The sequence below is a fragment of the Pseudorasbora parva genome, chromosome 19 (genome assembly GCF_024679245.1).
Source record: "Pseudorasbora parva isolate DD20220531a chromosome 19, ASM2467924v1, whole genome shotgun sequence".
In the NCBI taxonomy this organism is placed as follows: domain Eukaryota; kingdom Metazoa; phylum Chordata; class Actinopteri; order Cypriniformes; family Gobionidae; genus Pseudorasbora; species Pseudorasbora parva.
In genome coordinates, this window is record NC_090190.1 from 35,025,659 (window position 1) to 35,052,054 (window position 26,396).

Sequence of the window (26,396 nt, forward strand, 5' to 3'; positions counted from 1 at the left end):
CAAGTCCGATCCATGGAGGCCCCACCTCGCACAGGACTTAAAGGATCTGCTGCTAACATCTTGGTGCCAGAGACCACAGCACACCTTAGGGGATCTAGTGAAGTCCTTGCCTCAATGGGTCAGGGCTGTTTTGGCAGCAAAAAGGGGACCAACACAGACACAACACACACACACACACACACACACACACACACATACAGAGAGAGAGAGAGAGAGAGAGAGAGAGAGAGAGAGAGAGAGAGAGAGAGAGAGAGAGAGAGAGAGAGGTAAAAAGTATTGACTAATTGCTGTGCATTAGCACTTACCCATATGGAAATGCACAGAACCGCTATAGCTTTTCGTCCTGCTTCCCCAGCTTTCCTCTTCTAATTTCTTTTTTAGATATAGAGAAGATGAAAATATTAAGTAGCCTAGTGCTGACAGCTCACATATTTTATAGAGGCTACTTCAGCTCTTAGCAGCGAGCAAAGCATGCAGGAGATTGTTTTGGAGAGCTACACAGATTTACGCGTATATTAGCCTATCTAGGCTTTGTGCAAACGTGATTGCTCTCTGTAAAGCAGGCGAGAGTGATTTCCCGGAAATTAACGACAGCATCCGAGCAAAGCCGATCTTAAATTGTCTTAAAAACGAAATCAGCCGAGGTCTTCCAGATAACGCCGATTTGTAAAGCAGAAGTGTCTTTCTTTGGCAGATTGGGGGCGATGAAGAAGGGTTGGGAAATAGGAGGACGAAAAGCATCCTTTTAAACCATCATTTCTTTCATATAGCCTGCCGATCCTTTTGCTGATTTGAATTCCATAGCCTACAAAGGTAATTACAGCACTTTCTTTATAATATTTTAAAAATGTGTAAACCGGATGCTTGGCAGCATAAATAGGGATAAATTATGCAGTTTTGTCGTTTACCGCTTTAACTTTATTCTTATACAGATTTAGCCTACAGATGATTTAGGGCGTTTCTATTGATACTATCAAGCAAGAAACAGTTCGCGTCAGGACAAATTTTCTTAAATTGTAATAGCCTCGTTATAGGCTAAATGCAGAACTGTGTGTGGAGACGTAAAACCCTTTGACACAATTAATAGAATGTTGTATTTATGCACAGTTTTAGGTTAATAGCGACTGTTTATTTTTTATTGCTCGTTTGTATCAAAACAAATCCTTATATAATTTATCACGTTGGTTGTAGCGCAGCCTAGACTGTCAGTGCAGTGAAAGAAGTGGCCGTATTGGTAACACGATAAAATATTGATTCATAGTGTATTGTCGATTGATGCAGCTTCCACCTGAATGGGACATCAAACACCGTCCACCCATGACACACTGCTCTCAAAGGCTGGACACTCGTGACTTTATTATCGCTATTCTGCTGAGCGCTAAACCTACTGTAACCACAAGATTTCGCGACGCACCAGTTCGTTTACATAAGACAACCGGCAGACACGATATTTGAGTCTGTTTATCATCTCGCTGTAAAAGAGTGGTGATCGCCGCGTTTTGTCGTGCGTGTTCTCATTTCTGTAATCTGCTTGGTTGAAGCTTAGCCTGTATGTCTGCATAAGAGAACGAAAATATTCCCTCCATTCTTTTGATGGGACCGGTCCAGCAGAAGACTGTGACACACCCTTGTCGCATGCGGCCCGTGTGGTTAACACGAAAAAAAGGTGGCTATACATTTAAGCGAAACGTTCCCTCACGAACGTATTTGGTAACCATGTAATACACCGACTGAATACTTTATGAAATATAATTTAATTGGTTGTTTAATTAGTAGAGTCACAATCATCTGAGTCAGCGATTTAAAAGGCATGCACGCGGAGTCAGTCAGTCAGTCAGCGTCTCCTCACCCCATTTCATTCAATATTTTCTGTGGCAGTCTCTTAACGTAATATCTTACGCCAATAAGAATGAGAAATGAGCGTCCTTTCGGGTTAAGTGCATATAAAAACCAAACAGATTTATTCTAAAAATGCGGTGTTATAAAATCGATTGTTAATCAAGTGGAAGTGGAGCAGATGCAGTTCGTTTTCACGCGGAGGCGTTTTGTTCTGATTCAAGATGAGGCCAAAGAGTAGGCTAGGCAAGGCCTGATACTTTGGCAAAGGACTAGAACAAAGAAGATTGTATTTCTCTTTTTCGCTCTCCCAGTCTTGAACCTTTTTGCCACGTGATATTAAATATTATTTTTATTAATAAAAATATTTTATTTTATTAATAAGTGGGGGGAAAATAATTTCTAGTGACTATTTCAGTCACTAGAAATTATTTTATTAAATCTTTTTAATTATTTTAATAAATCTTTTTGTTAAAAAAAGCACCTAATTACACAAAGTGTAAATAGCAACTAGATTATATTTAAACTAAGTAAAAAAAAAAACAGATTTTCTTAACAATAGATGCTATTAACACTAATAGCAACAATAGCAGCATTTCTTATTGAGATGCTACACTAAGTGCAAGAAGCAATAGTTTAAATAGCAATAGATTCTTTTTACACAAAGTGAAAATAGCATATTTTCTTAGCGATCTGCTATTTACTTTATCCTCAGTGTTAATGTACACTAAACAGTATGCTAAAATTAAAAGAGTGTAAATAATTATATTTATTCAAATTATTAAATGAATTGTGCCGCCTTATTGCCACAAAAAAGCCCTCCCTAAACCTACTGTAACCGATAAACACGTTAGACACTTTATTAGCACTTTACAAATATTTTCTTCATCTCCAATCTGATATGTAGTGGGAAGAGTGATTAGAGCGAAATTTGAACCTTGGGTCGATTTGCGTCAAAACTTTCTGCCGCACACTTAAAGGGTTAGTTCACCCAAAAATGAAATTTCTTTCATTAATGACTTACCCCAATGTCGTCCCACACCCGTAAGACCTCTGTTCATCCTCGGAACACAGTTTAAGATATTTTAGATTTAGTCCGAGGGCTTTCTGTCCTTTGAATGTAAGTGTATGCCCACTTGCTGTCCACGTCCAGAAGGTAATGAAAACATCATCAAAGTAGTCCATATGTGACATCAGTTGGTTAGTTAGACTCTTTTGAAGTGTCGACAATACATTTTGGTCCAAAAATAACAAAAAAGACGACTTTATTCAGCATTGTCTTCTCTTCCGTGTACCTCAAATAAAGAATCAAACGGTCTTGAATCATGATTCAGATCGCGTGTCAAACTTGCAAACTGAATCAATCTGCTGATTCCCAACCGTTTGATTCTTTATTTGAGGTTTGAAAACAAACATAGAAGAGAAGCCAATGCTGAATAGAGTCGTATTTTTGGTTATTTTTGAACCAAAATGTATTGTCGACATGTATTGTTCAACCAATCAGACCACAAGAGGCGTGATCAATGTCCCATCACTTCTCTCACCATGTTAAGTCCGTAAATAGCGGGTCAGGGGGATAAGTCAGTCTGTGATTCCGCAAAAGTGTAACAGAAGCAGTAGAAATGAATGTACCGGCTTCCAGATTGAGTTGTAGGGCGAAATCAAATCACCGGTAGGTCAGGCTGGTTTACCCAGTCTAGTAAAAAAGTAAACCTTATAAGGGAGAGATAGAGTAGTAGAGATTTTAACTACATTTCTGGGCTTTTGGAAGAAATGGCACTGCCAGCTGTCTTCAGTCTGGGCAAGTAGCTTCTGCCAGAAACTGGATGTCATGGCATTATGGTCAGTGTTCATTACAAAGCTACTGTTTGAGAGACAGCCAACTAATCACCTCCCTTAGTCAGAGCTCAAAGAGACACCGATCAAACTGTCACGCTGCTGTACAGTCTGTTTAAACTAAACGCAATAGTGGTCTCATTTGGTATACAAGGGGGGATTTAGTTTGCATTAATGATTCAGCATTAGGCCTTTAGTTAGATAACAAGTGCTATTTGACTACGACAAGAATCTCTTTTAAGTCTCTTCACTTAGTGTCATCTTGCATCAAGTATTTATGAAATCCTTTTTTGAATTGACTTGAAATCATTGGCTTCATTTTAAAGGCATAGCTCCAGAGATCATATTCTAATTCAGTGAACAATTCATCAATTGAAGGGAAAATGGTATAGGCTATTTTATATGCCATATTAGGCATCTTAAATTATGATTTCATCCCATATCTTCCCGCTGGATAGACGTGTTTTGCTTGTTTATGTTGTTTCACTTTTCACAGTTGCATTTATTTACACAGATATCCAGCCAAAATGAGCATCACGTGTGTGGCAGTCATTACAACGCTCCTGTGTTCAGGTAACGCATTGAATACCTCTTTAGAACACATTTCTGAAGTATAAAAATAATTGTCGGTACAACAAATACTAGACTTAGCTTTTCATTTGCATTATTTTCTAAATTGTGTTATTTTACAAGGACATCATTTATCATAAGATGGACTGAAAGTGCACAGTTGGCAGTTTGACATGGCAGCATTCCTAATAGTCCTTTCATATTGTCCGTGCTGCAGAGAAGGGAAACTCTTTTCTCAGTGTATTTTTATCGTCAGCAAAAAGGCATATATTTTTAGAGCCTGTATATTCAGGCCATTGGTTTTTAAAAGCACGAAATGTTAGCATTTTAATTTGTGTTTGTCTTTTCAGTTAAGAGTGTATTGCTTAAATAGCTGAAAAAGGTTTTAAGATTTTGTTCACATTTAAGATATAAATAAAGAGAGAGAGAGAGAGAGAGAGAGAGAGAGAGAGAGAGAGAGAGAGAGAGAGAGACTTATCTCCTTGTTATTCTCCTTCATAACTGCTGATTTCCAAGTCCAATGGGATTTAGTTGGTGCGAGCATAAGGGCAAATTCATTGCTAACTTGCTGCAGTTATATAGATAAGCTAAATTTGATCTAATAGAAATTTGATCTGTCATCTGAGCATATTTGTGACCCTGGACCACAAAACCAGTCATAAATCGCATGGGAATATTTGTGGCAATAGCCAACAATACATTGTATGGGTCAAAATTATTCATTTTTCTTTTATGCCAAAAATCATTAGGATCTTAGTAAGTAAAGATCATGTAAATTTCCTACTGTAAATATTTCACAAATTTATTATTAGTAGTAATATTTCTTGCTAATGATTTGGACAACTTTAAAGGCGATTTTCTCAGTATTTAGAATTCCTTTTTGCACCCTCAGATTCCAGATTTTCAAATAATTGTATGTCGGACAAACAATTGTCCCATCATAACAAACCATATATCAATGGAAAGCATATTTGTTCAGCTGGATATGATGTATAAATCTCAATAAATAAATAAAAATTACCCTTATGGTTTTGTGGTCCAGGGTCACTGCCAGTGGCACTCTGAACAGTTTAGATTGTTCAATAGGATGTACTCTTATAGAGTTCCTTTAACTCGGATATTTGGAGTTAAATATGAAAACACCCAGATTAATTAAAATGAAATCAAAGATGTATCAATAAGGGGAAAGATGGTGTAAATGGTCAGTGTTTTATTAATCACAATTAATAACAACATTTAAGGTTATTGTAGGATAAATGAAGACAACACACATATATTTGAAAAATAAATGCTTTGTTTGCCTTGATTATACTTGTATTTACTTATTTTATTTTTATTTTTTTCAGCTTGGTCATCAACCATTAAAGGTAATGAATCTGAAATTATCATTATAATAATTACAAAGCAACTTACTAAGGATAGATCCTCTATCTCCTATATGTAGATTTTGTTTATTAATATATGCTTCTCAATTTTCTGTAGTTGATAAGTGACTATATTGTCCGACTCTGTTTTTTTGATCACTGTGCAGCTAAAGATGAACACCGCACTGCTTTCTTTGGAGAGGATGTTCATATTCCAGTGTCGGCTTTAGACACCTCAGAGGTGTTGTTCAAGCCGAGGATGGAGCCGGTGTCAGAGCGGGTTCTCCTGCGGAACGGGACAATCCTGGATCAAAGAGCCAAACTGAACGTTCACATCAGCCATCTGATCCTGGAGGATGTGGGCGAGGAGGATGAGGGCACATATGTGGTGAAGAATTCTGCGGCCCCAGCTGATGTCCGACGAATCATCCTTGTTGTTAGAGGTAAAAGTTACAATACCACTATATAAGTAGTTGCTCTGTTGGTTATTTTATAGACGACAGGAGGATAGAATTCACTCCGCAAAATGCTTTTTTAAATGATTAAAGGGGTGATGAATTGAGAAATGATCTTTCCCTTGAGCATTTGATCAATAAAAGGTCATGGTAATATAAGAATATCCTGTAAATTCCAGAGCTGAAAACTTCCTTGTTAGTCTAAAAGAAAAGCTTTTATAGACACCAGACTCAGCAAGCGATCGATTTCAGAATATGCCACACCTTGACGTCATCGTATGGTGAAACACCACCTCAACATAAAATGAACAACGCTTGGTTCTATAGCCCCGCCCACTGACTCGTGCCACTGACACAGGCCATGAACTGGAGCTAAGCCGGATCGAACTTCTTAGCGATAAAAATACCGCATAAAATTCATTCGGATTCCAATATTATGAATGCATGGATAAACTTTATTTTTAATTAACGCGCTTGTTCCTTTATTTCTGATCACGGATTAGTTTGTAAACAAGACACTGGATTTGCAGACAGGATGACATTACATGAATGAATAAAGCAACACACTAAATGTGAGTAAAAAATGTTTTTTATATGTGATCGTATTGCATTGTTATAGATTGTAGACTGTAAGACTGTACGTGTCTAACTGAACATACCTTAGGACGCTGTAAAAATTTGGAGAATCCTTTATTAGTAGTGTTGTTGGTTCATTGCTATTCGGAATCAGACAATGACATGTATGGGCCAGAGCTCCCAACGTCCCAACGGTGTTTTTCAGACGGGCTACCGAAACGTATCACCGGCCTACCGATGGGCTACCTTAAATAGTTAAAGAACGTTGTTCACTCTCTTGACCTGATATTTGAAGGAAAATACAATCGTGGAAGTTTTGATCATGCTGTTTGCAACGTACTTGGCGTGTGTGTGTGTGTGTGTGTGTGTGTGTGTGTGTGTGTGTGTGTGTGTGTGTGTGTGTGTGTGTGTGTGTGTGTGTGTGTGTGTGTGTGTGCGTGTGTGTGTGTGCGTGTGTGTGATGCACGCACGGTTTTCGCTTATATCACCGATCGGGTGGGCCAAGCAATAAAAAAAATAACATTCCAATCAGTTGCGGGTGGATGAGAGATAAATCATTGTGTTTGTTTGATAAAGACATTTTGCGAGCCCTGTGGGAGATTCATTCCAGTTACCGTTTCTCCACACGCTTTCAGAACAATTCCCACATGCACTGACAAGGGAGCTGGAGCTCATTATAATATTCAAATCTTATCCAATCCTAGCCGTGGGCGTTTACTTCCAAGTGTTCAGTGCAGCACGTCCATAAAAACCGATTGTTCAGGAGAGTGGCTCAACACCAGTGTAGAAAATAGCCTATTACTTATTTATTATGATGTTTTTGAAAGTAAAAACCATGCAAACCTCAGACAACACAGTATAAAAAATAAAAAAGCCAGTTCGACTCCTTTAAAAGCTTTGTTCACATGTTATGAATATATATATATATATATATATATATATATATATATATATATATATATATATATACCAACACACATATATACACATATACTATATACAGGGATTGACATTAACACCCGCCAATGTGGGTGGATTTTAACAGTGTCGTGTAATACCTACTACTAGCCACTTTGGCGGGTTGATTTTATATATAATATAGGTTATACATTTTTCAGTTGTAGTTTCTTATAAAGGCACCTGAAATGAAAAACTATGTGCAATGCAGTGTTGTCAAAAATACTGTTTTTTCGATCGATAACGATTCTGAAATAGCACTTCCAATACAAATTTTCTGCAGAATAGATGCATGATAACAGACTGACAGTTGACACACACCGTTTACTCATTCGTTTCATTGGCTTCAGATGAATAAGTAATCTGACCCTAAATTGTAGAACTGTACCGTACCATGATCTCCACAAAAAGCAGAAAATCAGCATATTAAAATGATTTCTTAAGGATCAGGTGACAATGAAGACTGGATATTTTTGTGTATATTTACACACCATATTTTTTTAATTTAGACACTGAATCACAGATTTAAAAAAAAAAAAACAGTATTATTTATATTTTTATGATATAAATCCTCATAGGTATTCAGTCCACCTCTATTTGCGTTCTGTTTTTCTCCTAGACTGTGCACTAGAGACTGTGGTGAAATATGGAGACACCTATCATATCCCCATCAACCCTGCGATCGGTCCATACACCCTTGAGTTCAGGCCTGGAGCTCTGACTCCAGTTAACCAGACCACAGAGGAACCACCTGTACTTCTTGTCAATCAGACCGGCATCCCTGCGGAACAATACGAGAATCGCCTCACCATGGGCGAGAAGAGGGTCAACCTCCTTCTGGTTACAGGAGCCGATGAGGGCAGCTACACCATCATGGACAGGGAGGGAAAAGTCAGATTGAGGGCCTGCCTCAACGTGAAAGGTGCAGAATCACTGTTTGTGAGTGCATTATATGAGGAGAAAGTTTCAGCGCTTGATAAAAGAGAAAGCCATAGATGACTAATGTGTCAAAGTCTTAAAATGGTGTAAAAGTACAAAGAAGGAAGTGTAAGAAGAAGTGAAGAAAAGACTATGAATGTAAAAAGAATAAAGGATCAAAAATAGGACATGTAAGCATAAAGATTCTCTAAATCTAATTATTTCTTGAGTCTTACTAACGAAAGTAAAACATCAGCTGGTCACTGAAGGAATAAACCATAAACCATTTGAGTCTTTGCATTACAATTATTATTATAATTTTTAACGTAAGTAATGTTTGTTCTTAGGCAAGAGATTATAAAGAAATCAGTGTTCAGAAAATTATTATTATTCAGATAATTAAAGAAAATTATAATTAAAGGCATGCTATCTTTGGGTATAGCAACACTATCAGACTATAGTAATGGTCTTACTGTCAGCTGTTTGCAGGGACATAGAAATATGGTGCATTTATTATTTAATTCAAGATTCAATATCTGTGTATATTCAGAGTCTGAGCTATCCTTTCTTTTTTTCACAGATCATCAGATATTTGATCACTTGAATTATGGTGAAACCTTGAAGATCAAGCTTCACGTGGACCACACCAAAGTCAAAATGGTCTACATCCCAGACTCTGACCACAAGGAGCGAGTCCTCATGGACCAGGGAGAGCTGACTATTGAGTCTGTTTTTGAGGGTCGGGCGTCTGTGGAAGGATCCGTATTCTACTTGAAGAAGGTCAAAGTCAGCGACATGGGTGTCTTTCGAGTGATGGACTTCTCAGGCTTCCGCATAGCTGACGTCTACCTTCATGTGGATCGTGAGTAGAGAATTTGAGAACGTACTGTTGAGTGTTAGACTGAGTAAACCCAGCCTGATCTGCTGGAGATTTGATTTCACCCTGCAACTCAAGTCTGGAAACCCGTACAATAATTTCTACTGCTTCTTTTACACTTTTGCAAGAACCAGTCACAGACTGGCTTATTCACCTGACGCCCTATTGGCGGGTTTAACACGATGACGGATAGAGAAGCGATGGGTTGATCACGCCTCTTGTGGTCTGATTGGTTGAAGTTGTGTACAGAGTCATTCAAATAATGCTCATATGTCACGCCTCTTGTGCAGGAGAAAATACAGAGCAGACTCCCCAGACCAATGTTCAATCTTAAATTGAGCTTGGTCAGGTGATAGCCAGACAAGTTGATTGTGTTAGCCTCGGATTTTAACCTTAGATCGTCCCTGAATAGGGTTTACGTTTAAGTCCCTTGGGGTCAGATAGACCCCAAACTTTTACAGAGCAATTGCATAAGGAAATATAAAAAATGTATATGGCAAACTATATATCTTTTTTTATTTACTTCTCATCTATTCATTCATGCTGTGTTTTTGTGGATATTTTGTAGTTTTTTACCTATTTACTGCACAATTCCCTAACTATGCCATAAATTGGCTCATGGAAAACTATTTTTTTATGAAAAAATCACTTAAATGATGATTTTAATTAAATCTAAATTGTTTTTGGACATTGCTCTATGTGTTAGGGATAGAATACTGCCATCTGCAGGTTTGTCAAAAAACGTTAGTCTTTATAATTTAAGATATAAAGTGCAATGACCACATTATCCACTAGAGGTCCATATAGGGACCCACTTTCACTTCAGTTTTCTTGATACTTCAACTTCTACTCACAATTTTATGATATACAGTTTGTAAGAATCTATATTTAAAGATTCTAAAATACATTCAAAATCTATATTTTTGTATTTATTTTTGTTGTTGTATGATATATTTTGAATCATTTGCTTTTGCAAATTATTATACCTACATTTGCAGAAATGTTACAAGTTGCCACTAAAAGACTGTAATCACATATTTCAGAAAAAGGATTTTAGAACAAGAAATTAATTTTAGAAAAGTAAATAAAACGGACACAATAGAAAACAAAACAAAACAACAGCACAAATAAACAGTAATGAACAGGAGTGAAGAAGTGTGTTTGTTTGTGTGTGTGTGTGTGTGTGTGTGTGTGTGTGTGTGTGTGTGTGTGTGTGTGTGTGTGTGTGTGTGTATGTGTGTATGTGTGTGTGTGCATGTGTGTGTATGAGATAGAAAGTTTGTTCCACTTTGTTTATGCTCTAGGACCAGACTTTGATATAAATGTAGACATTTTCAGATTTATACTTGATTTAGTAGATTTTTTTTTACAAACAAAGTGGGGAAAAACAGCATTTTTTTTACAGTTTCCCATTCATTGCTAAAATCTAAAAAATGCCCCATACACCTGTGTGCGTGTGTGTGTGTGTGTGTGTGAGTGAACATGCTTGCTCCATATTGCATTTGTGCTCTAGTATTAGTCCTTTATTTATGAATGAAATTTTTTCAGATTTATGTCATTTTTGCTTATTTTATTTGCCATTTTCAATAAAAATACTCTCTGTTGCAGTCACATACATGTGTGTGTTTGTGTGTGTACGTACGTGTGTGTATGAGATAGAAAGTTTGTTCCACTTTGTGTTTATGCTCTAGGACCAGACCTTGATATAAATGTAGACATTTTCAGATTTATACTGGATTTAGTTTATTTTGTTTTGACAAACAAAGTGTAAAAAATACTTTTTTACATTTGCCCATTTATTTTCAATGTGGGGTCAATCTGACCCTGAGGGACTTAAACGGTAAAAAAATTTTTTTTACACACCTTTAGAGCAACCAAATCAAGCCTAGATTTTTTGTGCATGTTTAGATAGATTATTTAGGAAAAGTCCCAGAGTCTCATAGCCCTGAGATGAAGGGAACACTTTTTAAAAATGGAGGAAAAGTCCATCGGGGTCAGCTGGAGCCCAAGGGCCGATCAAAAACCAACGAATTGAGGTCTGTTTTCTGTACCCATGATCCTCTCCTCTCCCATAACAGCCTACAAGCTGCCCCACCTCTATGTGGCGATCATCTCCTTGCTGTCTCTGCTGGCGTTCCTGCTGTTGGTGTGTCTGCTGTCCTGTCTGATCAAGGTTCACCGCCGGACGGAGAGAGAACGTAAGATCTCTCTAATCGCTCAGCAGGCTGGCAAGGGTGATGGAGAGGCTTTCAGACAGGTAAAACCAGACACCCCAGACATATAATCAAACTCAATTAATGTTTACTTTTTTATTGAACACAATTCAATAAAAACACATATTGGAACACATGCTCCTCTACATTTGGACAGTATATTAAAGGTTGCAAAATACTCTACCGTTCAAAACTTGAGGTCAGTAAGATTTTTTTTGGAAAATTAATTAATAAATTGATTTACATTTTTTACATTTTTTTATATTGTTGTCTGAGGTCAACTTATGACTTTCATCTGGTTTTTACATTCAAAAACATCATGACTAATAAGTAATAGGCTATTTTCTACACTGGTTTTGAGGCTCTCTCCTGAACGGTGGGTTTTGATGGGCGTGACACACTGAAGATTTAGAAACAAATGCCCACGGCTAGGATTGGATAAAATTGGCATATTTAATGAGCTTCAACTCCCTTTTCAGTTCACGGGAGGGATTGTTTTGAAAGCGGCAACCGGAATAATTCTCTGACGGGGCTCAGTCTCAAAACGTTTTTATTAAGCAAGCACAATGATTTAGCTCTCATCCACTCGTGATTGATTTATTTTTTATTACTTGGCCAGCCCGACCGGTGGATATAAGTACGAACCACAAACACACACACACACACACACACACACACACACACACACGAAATTAATGTTATTTCATTATTTAAGATTCACCAGCCTGCTGACGTGCTTATGTTTTGGTAGCGTCTGAAAAACACAGTCCCGGGACGTTGGGCTTTGCGAGCTCTGGGAGTCTGATCCCGAATCGCAGTGAACCAACAAACAAGGGATTCTCCAGCCTGTGACAGTGTGCTGGTACGCTCTGTTAGACACGTCACATAAGTTACACATAATCAATACAATCTGTAACAATGCAATTGTTACCATCGCATATAAAAAAACATGTTACTCACGTAAGTGTGTTGCGCCATTCCTGTCGGATCCAATATAGAAGGCACAGCATTGTGTTTTAATCTCAATATGTCTGCAAATCCAGTGTCAACCTGTGTCTTGTTTACAAACGATTATATTGCTATCTTCGGTGTGTTTATTGCTCGCGATCAGTTTAGCTCTACGAGTCGGTGGGCGGGGCTACAGAAGCAGCGTACACATAGAAGCGCCGTTTCACCCTTCTACTATGTCATGGATTTGAGAGCTTCGTTTTCTGGGCCTGCTGTCTATAAAAACGTTTCTTTTACTAACAAGGAAGTGTTCAGTTCTGAAACTTACAGGATATTCTTATATTGCCATGACCTTTTATATATCAAAGGCTCAAGGGAAAGTTGATTCCTCAATTCATCACCCCTTTAAATATATCAAAAGTGACAGTAAAGACATTGTTACAAAAATCCATTTCAAATAGATGCTTCAAGTTCTTTTTTATTCATCAGAGAGGCGTGAAAAAAGTGTCAGTTTCCTCAACCATTTAAAGAAGCAGAACTGTTTTCAGTATTGATAATAATAATATAAAGAAATATATACTGAGAAACAAATCAGCATATTGAAGAGTAATGGCTGCTAAAATTTCAGCTTTGCAATCACAGAAATAAAATACTTTTAAAATCATTTTAAGAGGTAATAATATTTCACAATATTATTGTTGTTTTACTGTATTTTTTTTATCAAACAAATGCAGCCTCTGTAACCATAAGGGATTTCTTTCAAAAACATTAAAAAGTCTTTCTGACCCCAATCTTTTTAAACGTCACTGTAGGTTGTGATTATACAATATATAAGGATAATTAAATCAGTTTCAGCAAATGTAATTGAACAAAAATATGTGTCTATGTGCTTGTTTTAAGTCTCTTCTCTTCTCATGTCTTGTAATTGTTTTGTACATCCATACATACTGATTAATCCCTAAGGATTATGTCTTATTTTTAAATGATTTTGTTTAATTATTTGGACTATTAATGGGTAATTTGTAGTTTGTGTTTACCCTGTTTTAACCTTGTGAGACAAAACCTCTTATAGCATGTTGTTTTAGCTTTAAGAAAATGTCCCCTATTTGTTTCAAGCCCTTAGAAACCTTTCACATGCATCCCTTTTCCAACAACAAAGCAATCCAATCCAGTCTTATCTATCATCACCATCAGTCGATACAAAAATAATCGGGCTGTTTGTCTGTGGAGTGTAAAGTGAGATTGAATGTGTGTATTTCACCCAAACACAGTTATTTGGAGGAGGTTTTGTGGTGGTTAGCTTAACACTTCATTTCTCCCCCCTAAAGGATCATCTGACGGAGTCCCTGCTGGGTGAGAGAGCTTTGCGTTCCGGTGTCGTATTTTCTTATATTGCTAAGTTGATGAATCTGTATTGGTGTTGTGGTAGCTCAATAGGAGTCCCAAATGCCTTCTGTCACTCTTAGTGACTGTGTATCTGTCCATTATTCCCTTCATTTTCCTCTCAGACCTCCTGAGATGAGTAACTTCAGGTGTATTGCACTGATCCTAATTTGACTTTTTCTTAATATAAATGGGTATAAAGGTACATACACCTGTGTGTTAAAGCTTCTGCTGTGCTTAAACACACATGCACATATGTAATATATGTGGAGAGGTAAATATGAATCTATGTGTATGTGTGTATATGTGTGCTGACTTCTGTTTATATGCGGCTGTGTGGATGTGTACAGGCTGGCAGTGATTAATGGAGTCACTTTATATTTTAATTATGTCCTGCTCATACTGAAGTGCTTTGGACATTGTTGCAGATTTTGTAATTGTTAACCATTTTTCTTTCACAATTCAAGTGTTTAGCTTTGCAAATTAGATACAGAATAGATATAAGGCTATGCTCGGAATGGAATACTAGCATACTACATACTACACATTTAAAGGGATTAAAAAAAGATTTTAAAAAGTATTAATTTACTTACCCTCAGGCCATCCAAGATGCACCTACATATTGGATGTCCTGAGTTTGAGCAAATTCACAGCAAACTTTAATTTGTGGATGAATTATTGCTATAAACTGCATATTTATGTGAAACAAAATAATGACCAGTAGTATGCTACATTGTTTTCACTTGACCTCATGACATCATATTGGAAATAAAAACATTTACTTTGCATTTTAGTTAAAGGTCCCGTTCTTCGCGATTCCATCTTTCAAACTTTAGTTAGTGTGTAATGTTGCTGTTAGAGCATAAATAATACCTGTAAAATTATAACGCTCAAAGTTCAATGCCAAGCGAGAGATTTTATTTAACAGAAGTTCCCTTTCAAAGCCTACAGCGAACGGCTGGTTTGGACTACAGCAGGAAGTGCAGGGATGTAATGACGTCACTAGAACCGTTTGTTGACTAACCCTCCGCCCACAAGAACACGTAAAATAGGGGGCGTGGTGTTGTTGCTCTCCCACGTGGAGAAGAGCGCGCATTCAGCGCTTGCATCTCCCCGTTATGGTAAGAGGCGGGACCTTTCCGGGCAAAGTGCGCACAGCTGCTGTCCAATCACATCACGGGAAGCACTGGCCCAATCAGAACTCGTTACGTGTTTCTGAAGGAGGGACTTCATAGAACAAGGAAATCATCAGGCCGTTTTCATAGCGGTGCACAGATAAGTAAATTGTGTTTTTTTACACGCGAAACATGAACTCATGTTATATTGCACACTGTAAACATAATCAAAGCTTCGAAAACACGCGAAGAATGGGACCTTTACATTTTTGTAAGACAAGTTTGCTAGACCAAACGGTGTGATTGGAGGGGGGGGGGGGGTCTATTTTGAACTTAATTGAGTATCAATTCATATGTAGTATTTAGCTTACTGTACATAATAAGGAAAAGTTAGTTTGTCTTAGCACTATTTTAGCACTATTTTAAATGTTTGAAACATTTCAAATTATATGTGCTCGCATTCATTAATATTCACTTGTGTGTGCATAAGTCTCATTATTCATTAAAAATATTAGGATACTAAGTCCTAATATGATGCATAAGTTATTAACGTTTTAAAATTTCACATTTAAAGAAATCTAGTGTTTGATCATATCTAAATATTTATTCTAATGGAAGACAACTGTAACTAAATTAGATACATGTATATTTATTAAAGAGCCATAATGCACCTACTGGGTAATAATGGCATTACAAATTAACATTATTATTTTTAAGCAACAAAATTACTTTAATTTATCACTTTGAATTGGTATTCTCTATTTTAACCTTAATTACTGCACAAATTAAAATATAAATAATAAAACAATTTGAAGAAATATATTTTAAGTGGTCATTAATTGACAACAATTATTGCATAAAATTTTGCATAATTTATCACGTATTGCATAGTATTTAGTAGCCTACCAAAAGATCTCTTTAAAATATTCAATAAATTTTATTGAACTAAAATATAGAACACAAAAACTGATTACGGTGTATGGTCACATTTGACCATCAATGAGTATGAGTGTGACCAATTAGTAAGGAATACCTGAGGGCTAAATACAAGAATAAAATTAATGTTAACAATGTTACATCTCTATCACTCTCCATAATAAAACGATCCTGGGAATATGGCTGACTTAATAATCAATGCACAAGCTGTACTGTTTACTAAAACTTGCTGCAAACATCTGTATAGTGAAACTGTTGTGTAACCGCTTAAGCCATTCAAATGCATTGACACCGCGCTAGAAGTATTGAGCGCTCCATGAGCCACATGACTGTGCGCGCCGCCGGGAGACGAAAGCATGCTGCCACTCTGCTTTTCAACGCCTCTGGCTTTAACATTAGCGCCAAAACACTATTTATTGTTTGAATTTCGCATTAAAACTTAATAATAATAGTAATAATAATAATAATAATAATAATAATAATAATAATAATAATAATAATAAAAAGCTATAGGCCTACTAGCTTTGTTTAATATAAAAAGCAGGTTTGGCAATTTGGCGTGAGATTAAGATGGGCAGCGTGAGAGCGTGACACAGAGCCTGAAAGCGTGTGTGTCACGCCAAATGCGTGAGAGTTGGCAACCCTGTTTCTGGTCTTTGTCGACTCACGCATATGATCCGCTCTGTGCTATCGTCTCTGGACTGGAGCAGACTGTGTGTGCACTGTGAGTCAGTTCGCATGACACTAACGTGAAACCAGACTTCATTCCCCTCAACTAAAAGCATTTACACTGTCTGAATCTTTCTCTATCCCCTTTACAGTGCACTATGTGCCATTCACCATGTAGAAAATAGTAAATGTGTGAACAAGAGACCAATTTCAGCTGCAGCTTAAGCTACGTTATTTATAGTGTAGGGTCACTTCGGATTCTAGAGAGCATTTGTGGTCGGACAGAACATTTTAAAAAGTGCAGCGTGATGTCATCAAAATCATTAATCTATATTGGTGGAAGTGAGAGATTGTATGTTTTGAACACTTATCTTCTAAATGCAAATGTCATTGTTTTGGAGCACAATAGCTTATAGATATCAGTAAGGCTAACATATACTAATAGCCAAACATTTTGATTTCATGGGGACTTTAAACCACTGTATCGGTAATACTGCTGGTTAGATGCTAGGTGGTGCTGTGGGAACATTTTTGCTGTGCAATAACTCTCAAAATAAAACAAAGGAAGCTTGATTTCCAACTTTTATTTATTCATTTAACTGGGAGTTCAATCATGTTTATTACTTTTTGATTACATTTCTAAATTCCAGCATTGAAACGCCTTTATCAGACATGTAGCCTAAAGCTTGTAGCGGCGATGTGGATTGATATAATTGATAACCTGAGGCCCTGCAAATTCAAATGAGAACCAATCAAAAGCATCAGAATAGCATTGCTTTACTAAACGGCCTTTAAATGGCATCATGCACATTAAAAAAGGCAAAGCAACAAATTTATATTATTCAACATATAGATTATTACATATAGATCAACATACTAGATTTTTAAGATTTAACCCCCTTTGTAATCATTAACATTTTCATAAGTAACTGTAATTTAATTACACATGTTTTCTCAGTAACTGTAACAGATTACAGTTAATTTTATTTTGTGATTTAATTATGTAATCTAGTTACATGTAGTTACATCCCCAGCACTGCTTATAATCGTCTTGACTTCTAAATGCAACTAGATCGATTCCTTGGCAGTGTTTGGATTACTGTATTAATATTTTACACTCTTAAGATGTGTGCCGTGTAACCAGATAAGCCAATGACTTCAAACAACTGTTCCGGTCAAGGTGATGTATTCTGTCAGAGCATATGCTGTGTTACCTGTGTCATTTTGATCTGTCTATAGAAACATTTGGCTGTCAATGCGTTCATTTAATTTGTCATTAGTCGCACACTTTTCATTAGGCGACTATAAGGCTGTTCTTTTTGTTAGGATGTTACTATTGAAACTGTAGTTACTAAATAAGTTTCATTAATAACATTTCCCTCTTGATATCAGATTTGCTATCGTCCCTCACCATGGCAAGAATTCTGCTGCACACAATATACAAAATACTGCAGAGTAGTATGCTAGTATGCTATTCTGAATATAGAAACAAGACTCTAGCAATTAATCATCTGCCAGCCTATAGTGAAATTCATGTTGTCCATGTGTTTGTCTGTGACATCATTGTGTTTATCCTCAAATTATGGGTTATTGTGCCTCAGGGCTTTTACAATATGCTCATACTGTATATATTTTGTGACACTGTGAAGGGCCAAATACAGGAGAGTTGCTGTGTGTTTGAAATCAGAAGTAATCAGATATATTTGCCCTTTGCATCGTCCAGTTTTCACAATGTTACAGTATACAGTATATTCTGTTTCCAACAGCCCTAATCTGTGCAGAATATTTATTCTGGAACTGCTGATTTCTCAGGCTGTTTTCACACTTGGTGTGATTTGGTTGGTCTGAACCTGAATTCATTTCCCCCTGGCCCTGCTTTCACACAACATTTCAACATTGCATTATTTGGCTCCAAACTGTGATACGTTTGCATCAGCAGCACAATGCGGTTACCAACAGCAGCTGTCTGCCACTCTAGATAACAGCTCAGGGGAAGGAGCCAAAATGGAAAGCAAAATTCAATATTCATTGTTGTATTCATATTTTAGTCCCTTTGATTTTCACTAGCAGATTTTAACACCACTTGCATCTGTCATGGCAAGAGAAGCAAAGAATGCAGGATACTTGCCAGAGGCAATTTCTGCAGGCAAACAGGAATGACTGATTCATTGTACGATGCAGGTAAATCGGGCCACTTTTTGGACTGTCAAAAAGTGACAGTTCATTTCACTATATCAGTAGCGGTTCACTTCTGCAAAAATGTCTACCATAATCCACATAAAACATCCATCATAATCCCATTTTCAAGTCAACCCGTGAACTGGCATGTATTCAAGTTCAAAACTAGCTTTCACGCCCAACAAACCAAACCTTTCCTTTAATGGACTCTGGTTCGAACCACAAGCTCTAGTGTGAAAAAGCCCTCGCTTTGATTTTAATGCTATTGTGGGGCCCCCGACAGACAGTATGATTATTTTTGACATGTGTGTTTATGTTTTTCAGGTGGTTCAAGAGGTTTATACTAGATTCACAGAGGAGTCCACCATACAGTCCACATGGGAGAACAACACTGAGAGCACAGAAGTTGAGATTAAAGTAGGCGATTTTTTTTTTCAAACATGATTTTGAAGGGATGGTTCACCCAAAAATGAAAATTCTGTCATTAATTACTCACCCTCATGTTGTTCGAGACCTTCGTTAATCTTCGGAACACAAATTAATATATTTTTGATGAAATGCTACATTGTAAAAAATATTTAAAAAATAAGTTACCTGACGTGCGGGACAAGGGGTGAAAATGCTGTACCCTACGGTACACGCAAAGCGGGACGGGTGGTCACCCTAGTAAGGATTAATCTAAAATGCAGGTTAAACTCACAGCACATGCAGTGATGGAGCGTAGCATTCTCAACAGAAACGCTGTGAGTATCATGAGCTGCTCGCGTGAACAGTGCAGGCGCCAGGAGCACGGCAGCGAGGTCTCTGTCCCACCTTTCTCACTACAGCACCATCGCCTCGGGCAGCCCTCGCGGTCGTCATTCATCCTCGCCGCCCGACCTCCGCAGCACCGCGATCCCCCTCAGCAGCGAGGGCTCTACGACAGCATGTCCCTCCTTCCCCCCGGGTTTTGGCACCAGTGTAACGGGGTTCGTGGATGGACGGACGACTGCCCGCTCATACACACATAATAAAACGTGTGCAGCCCCTCACGGACGACTGCCCGCTCATACACACATAATAAAACGCGGGCAGCCCCTCACAGACGACTGCCCGCTTATACACACATAATAAAATGTAAACAAAACATAACATAAAATCCAGGCCTGGTCCTCTCTCGTCTTCCGCTGCCTTCGCTACTCCTTTTATGCTCCCGTCACTTGGCCGCGAGACGAGACCGGTGTGTCCCGCAGCTGGTACTCATTACCACTCGTCACCGGCCCGCTCTCGCGGTCCCTCGCCCCGCTGCTTGCCACAATTAGAATAATAATAAAATTTTTAATGAATTAATGAAAATTACTACTAATTTCTCAATTACTAAAATTACTAACTGGAAATAAAAAAAATAAAAAAATAAAAACTGAAATAAAAGCAAATTAAACCTGAATGTTAATGTTTTAGAAGAATAAAAACTACAACAAAATGTAAAAAAATGGTATAAAAATAAAAAGGAAAATATAAACATAAAATATAGTTCTGGAGCCGTATTCACAAAACTTTTTATCTTACCACTAAGAGTTCTCCTAAATGGCAATAAAAGTTTTTAGTTGAGTTTTCTCTTAAAACCTTTTCAAAACGCTGAGAGCAACTTTTACTAATGGCGGCCGTACACTGTGCGAATTCGGACATCACGGATACGAGCATCCATGATGTCCACGCGACTTCTCCCGAGAGAAAAAAATCTTCAGCGAGTTCATACGACAGCAAAAATCGCAGCGTGTACGCCCGTTTTAAGGAACAGAGAGAAGTCTTAAGCTAAGGGCGGGGTTGACCTCATTGCTATGGATGATGTCATCACGCTTACTAACTATGACCACAGTTATTGGCTGATAAATAAATAAAAAAATAAACATTAAAAAAAGTTATTGGCTTATAGGGGAGGGGTCAGCTATTTAAATATAGAAATATTTTGTTTCATGCCGCAACATTCAAATAAAAATGTTCAAAATCGAATGTTGCCATATTCAAATAACAATTTTTTTTTTGCCATATTCAAATAAAGATTAAAAAAATTAGGGTCAAGTGTTACAAACTAAACTAGTATATGATCAGCTAATTGTCAATTGACTCTAACATGTCGTGAGTTTGCAGAATTCAGGCGGAAATTATGTTTTATAAACAGAGTTTGTGAGGAGCACGTTCAAATGGTCTATGTAATCATCTCAGGAGGATGTATATATAGACAGCCGAGAGCCGGCTCACCAAGTTATCCCTCCGCCCCCTTCCTCACTCACAGACTGCAGTGTTGGGCAGAACTCTGGGTTTGGGCTCAATTCCGAGCTCTGAGCCCTAGATCCCATCGGACCTAATACGCTTATATCGTTTTACTCTATTCAATAATTTTTTACGTGTAAACTCATAAAAACAACTGCCACAGGTAATCTGACATCATTTTTTTATTTTATTTTATTAAATAGAGGCCTATAGCAGGATTGTTTGTGATTTGGTCTTAGTGAATTAGGAGTCCTCTTGACTACTCCTAGCGTTTCATGGATTTAGGAGCTAGTTTTAGCTCTAAAATGCTTTGTGTTGGAGTCCTAAAATTAGTACTGACACGCCCATTATTTTTTAGATTTTCTCCTAAATCGTCAAGTTAGGAGCTACTTTAAGCCTTAAGATGTATTGTGAATACGGCCCCAGAACAATAATACAAATTTAATACTAAGTTATGTTTCCATGGAGCATAGCAAATTTTATGCAGCTTGTACAACAAATGTTTATATTAGACCAAAAAAAAAAAATTGTATTAAATAAAATTTAATTTAATTTACTTAACAGCAACATAAAAATAAGTAATGACAGAATTTTCATTCGAGGTGAACTTTTTCTTCTTTTTGCATTACTATTTGAATAGTTCAGACATTAATCTCACAGTTCTGCGGTTCTAATTAAACTTCACTTTCAGGGTCTTGAGGTATCAAAACCAGGTCAGTACCAGGCCCTCAAATCTGACAAAAACTTCTTGGAGATGAACGACTCAGGCGTGGAGTTCTCCACTTCGGCGCTTCCTCTGGACAGTGACACAGACGTCCCCGACAATTTCACCTCTCACAAGCTCCTCCTGGAGTCTGACACTCTCGCCGGCGTCCCCCCGGCCATTTCTGAGGGCGACCACAGTGCCACTCGCACCCCTGATTCCATTCTGAGCGCCAGCCCTGTCGTCCAGACCAAATCCGGGGCTCAGATAGATGGCGACTTGATCGGCGCAACCACGCCTGAGGAAATGGCTATAGTGAATGAGGCGGATGGAAAGACGAGCAAAGATGCTTCGCCACATTCTGAGAAAGCCGCTTCATTGGATCCAACTAATGGAACCACAACCTGAGCTCTGTCAGTTGTGTCACACTAACAAACATCTATAACACCAGTGCGGCCACTTTTCATTCGCAACATCTCAACATCTTACACTTTGAAAATGACACTACACCTTGTTTGGACTCATCTGATGCTTAACAAATGGCTTGTCGAACAAGCAAGAAGAAGAGCGAGAAGACAACAGCACTCACAAAAAAAACTAAAAAAAAAAAAAAAAACTTTGAAGAACAGAAGCGGTCCTGCACTATGCATGCATTTGAATTACTGAGGAGTTCTTGACTAGTTTAAAGCCAAGTGCTAGATTAGAGTGGCCGTGTAGTGCATGTAAAGATGAAAAAACACATCACTTGTGAGACTTGACAATACTTTTTTGAAACTTTATTTAGCCATGCCACTGTCGCTAGAACTTTTACAAGAGTGTCAGACTTTCTGAAACTCCAAGGACGCTTCAAGCAACACCTGAAGTGGATTGCAAATGGGTGTCATATATTTTTCAAACAGTTCAAAATGCCAAAAGAATATTGGTTGAGTCACTTATCATCAAGCTGGATTCCTTTCGAGACCAACCTGGACGCATCTCTCCGGCAAACACACTTTCCCAGCGCTGCACCCGGTGAGAATGCTCCTTTTCCGTCTGCAATCGCCGCCGGCTTTGAAGTGCTGTGCCGATAATCCTTGCCAATGGTAAACCAAACACCTTGATGAATCAGGTCCGCATGGATGACAGGTATCTGATACGGTGGTTTAACACTGTAAATAGGATCGGCTGTGGTGGAGGGTTTTGGCACTGGTTCAGAGGATCTCCGCTGAAGAAACGGCTTGTCTCAGCAGTTTCAAGTGCTGACTCCGCTGGGGTTTCTCCACAAACCGGGGCCTTTCCGGCGATCTCTTTTCTTGCGCTTCTTGTGATCCTTTATTCTCACTCATTTGAATATGTTTTAGGAGCTTTGTAAGACTTGCTGAAATGACAGAAATTCGCTTGAGAATCACATACATTTACTTTTATTCAAAAGCTCATATAATGCCCTTTATAAAGTCTAACAGAATATGTTTTTATGCTTGAAAACATAATTATTTACATAGTTGATATAGGCTGCATCCAAAATCGCATGCTTCCCAACTGTAAAGTGGGTTAGAAACATTATGTGATAAAAGAAGTATGTCTGAATTCACGGTACTCATAAAGAGTTGGCGAAAAGTACCCGGATGACCTACTACTCCTGAGATTTTGAAGTGTGCATACGATGGACACTTTACTATCTCATGAGGCCACCGGAGAGGATTTATGAATGGCGTTGAAGCAATGTAACTGACGCTGGTAGGTCACATGATAATGACATCATGGCGAATGTAGTATGTACGGATTACATTCATACTACACGTTTATACCATATAGAACACACTTTTTTAGCGGTCGTGAAGCAATTGCTTATTCAAAATAAGCACCGACTCAAGAAAGTGCGATTTCGGATGCAGCCATTGTTGCGGCTTCCTCTTCCAATTCCGCCAGTAACGCTCTGTTTAGTTACGGTCTCCGTGAAGCCCCTCCTTCCGCGAAGCATAATGCGCTCTGATTGGTCCGCTGGCCCAGTGTGTTGTGATTGGCCAACCACTTTGAGTGTGTTTCAGAAATGTCACATCCCTTTACCATAACTACTAACACAACACAACCAAGCCTCGCCCCCCTTTTTTGCATATGCCTTTGGCAGGAATTATTTAAATGAGGGATATTGTCACATGTTCTTGCCTAGAAGAAAACTCAAGACTACGATTGTGGCGTTTCATGGAATACCTTATTTGGAAAGCTTTTTGAACCTTCTTCATGCCATACACCCTTATCTTTATTGGCTTTGATGATTCCATGCAGAGCTATTTATTATTTACTGAAAGGTTGGTGGAATCCAAATTGGAAACTTTGTTAAGAGTGTATAGGTCTAATTCTCTTTCATTATTCTTCTAGCAGCACTTGATTTTTAGGTTAACACTACTAGTTTCTACTGGAAAAAGGCATTTATATAGGCAAATGATGTGTGAGGAAGATTATAATGCAATATTAAAATGAGCTGTAGATGGTGGGCGGAGTCTTACATCATGGGGCGTGGCTTAGGCTGCTGGTAAAATTGCTACCTCATGTTTTGATGTCTAAATGACACACAGAGGGGAAAAAAGACACAGGGTGTCAAAAAAGCACAATTAAGACGAAATCCTTGCAATGATGTGAATTAAATTTCAGCTTATGTAAATACATGGTTTGCAAAAAATAATGGCAAAAAGATGGTCAAATTATGAACTAAATGGATCCCTTTTTTGATTTGGTTTACTAACCGCATTCAGTACAGGTATAGATTGTAATTTTAAAGCATTGTATAAAAGGTAAAAAAGTTTTCTATATTGCATTGATACTTATTAGATATATTTCATGTTAAAGCCCTAGATTTTTTGACTAGCAAACCTTCTTTTAAACGCCCATTGCTTCAGAAGAAATTGTATTGGTTTGTTCTTTTGTCACATGACTGAATGTGCAGTAATGGGCCTTATGAAGCAATATTAGTGTGAAAGCATTGAGCCTCATTTATCAAACACGAGCAGAACAGATTTATTTGTAAGTAGTCCAGAAAGCCATTTTTGCTTTAATGTTCATACTCAATTCAGTGGAACATTGAATGTAAGAATGTATTATTGATTTACACAAATTGGTTCTGCTCATGTTATCTAAACGAGACTGAATACACACACACACACACACACACACACACACACACACACACACACACACACACACACATACACATACAGACACAGGGTAGGTGCAACAGTGTGAACAAACACTTCTGTACATAGATATATTGCATGTCGATGATCAATACTCTTTCTGTCCAATGATTGCTGGATTCTCAACGAATGACAAAAAAACAAGAAACATTTAGCACTGTATTTTACTGAATCAGAATCAAATGCTTTGACTGCTTTTTATCTTCGCACTTGAGAATGGTTTTTATAATGCTAAGACTCAAGGTATATTTCACCGAGACTATATTGTTATTGCTATTTATGAATTATACAATGCGCTCTATATATGCGCTGATGTCATAGATCTATATACACAATTAAAAGCATCACAGAAGCATGCTAAACTAGAGGTTGCCTGCTAGAAATCAGATTTCATTGCATTACTTTGCCTCTGATGAGAAGTATTCTTAATGTCAATGTCATTTTAGCTGCTAATATGACAATATATTCAATATTAGCAAAAAAAAAAAAGAAAAAAAGAAGGATGTCACATTTAAGCTTATGCAATTTTCAATTATGAATGGATTTTGAGTGGTGCACACATTTCCAGTCCTCAGGCATAACTGAGCACAACAACATCAAAACTGGTTAGCAGCTCAATCAAAGGGAATGGTCATTTTTTCTATTTCTTACTGGGACTGAAATCATTTTTTTCAGATGATCACTAGCGTACAGAGTAAGCCAGGTGCATAAACTAGATTATACTTGAACAAATGCATTCAGCTCTCAAAGTTCAGCGTGAGTCAGATTTTCAGAGGTCATTGCTTTTAAATATGTTGGAATTCGCATTTGCGTTCGGTGAAGTGAACTTTACCCTGAGTGGTTTGAGCTGGATAAATCAAATTCTACATTGAATATGCACTTACTGCACTGAAAGTGACTGGTAAAAAGACTGGTAAAAAAAAAAAAAATGTAGCAATACAAGCCCATCCTGTAAGTCTGCTCAGGTTTGATCTGCGGTTTACACAGATGCTGGCATTACATTATCAAACGAGCTCAGGAGTGTGTGCTTTCTTCATCGATTTATGCTGATTTCATTGTTTCAATTGATCTTTTGTCAACGCACATGCAAGAGTTCTCAGGACAGTAGAAAGTGCTTTATTCATCTGCAGCTGTCAGTTGTGATTGTGAATATTATAGCATTTTTCCTCAAGCATTGAAACTCACACATGGATTTGCTTTGAGCCAGATAGCAGGCAAATAACTGACCCACATAAAACCATGAATATTAACAATACTTCACAGTCATGTACAAAGTATGGTCATGTACAAAACAATTGTATTTTTTGGCTGCTTTGTTACTTTAGTATTACATGTGGCTTCATAGTTTAACTTCTTTTAACTGTTTTTCCCTCGTGAATGAAAGATGAAAATAAAAGAACTTAAAAAATCTCACGCTTGATGTTCTTGTCTGTTTGTCT

General features: G+C 37.7%; 1 protein-coding gene across 2 annotated transcripts; it reads left to right on the top strand.

Annotated features, from left to right (window-relative positions):
• The first annotated feature begins 459 nt into the window (after positions 1-459).
• On the top strand, positions 460-26,370 carry LOC137047620 (uncharacterized). Of its 2 annotated transcripts, XR_010899213.1 has the most exons (10): positions 460-813; positions 4,187-4,245; positions 5,589-5,609; positions 5,774-6,049; positions 8,214-8,516; positions 9,093-9,374; positions 11,468-11,646; positions 13,879-13,903; positions 19,156-19,248; positions 21,776-21,914. XR_010899213.1 is itself a non-coding variant. In XM_067425412.1 (9 exons), the coding sequence occupies exons 2-9, from the start codon at positions 4,200-4,202 to the stop codon at positions 22,193-22,195; spliced, it is 1,620 nt and encodes a 539-aa protein (XP_067281513.1). In that variant the 5' UTR covers positions 474-813; positions 4,187-4,199; the 3' UTR covers positions 22,196-26,370. The 2 variants fall into 2 exon arrangements, 1 of the variants encoding a protein (XP_067281513.1); XM_067425412.1 differs by lacking the exon at positions 13,879-13,903 and having other exon boundaries at positions 474-813; positions 21,776-26,370.
• Positions 26,371-26,396: the final 26 nt, after the last annotated feature.

Bases quoted from the DNA above. Each gene is read 5' to 3' on its own strand.
- LOC137047620 (XM_067425412.1), top strand. From the start codon at position 4,200: ATGAGCATCACGTGTGTGGCAGTCATTACAACGCTCCTGTGTTCAG. The intron at 5,610-5,773 runs GTAATGAATCTG...ATCACTGTGCAG, and splicing joins TTGGTCATCAACCATTAAAG to CTAAAGATGAACACCGCACT. The intron at 6,050-8,213 runs GTAAAAGTTACA...TTTTTCTCCTAG, and splicing joins AATCATCCTTGTTGTTAGAG to ACTGTGCACTAGAGACTGTG.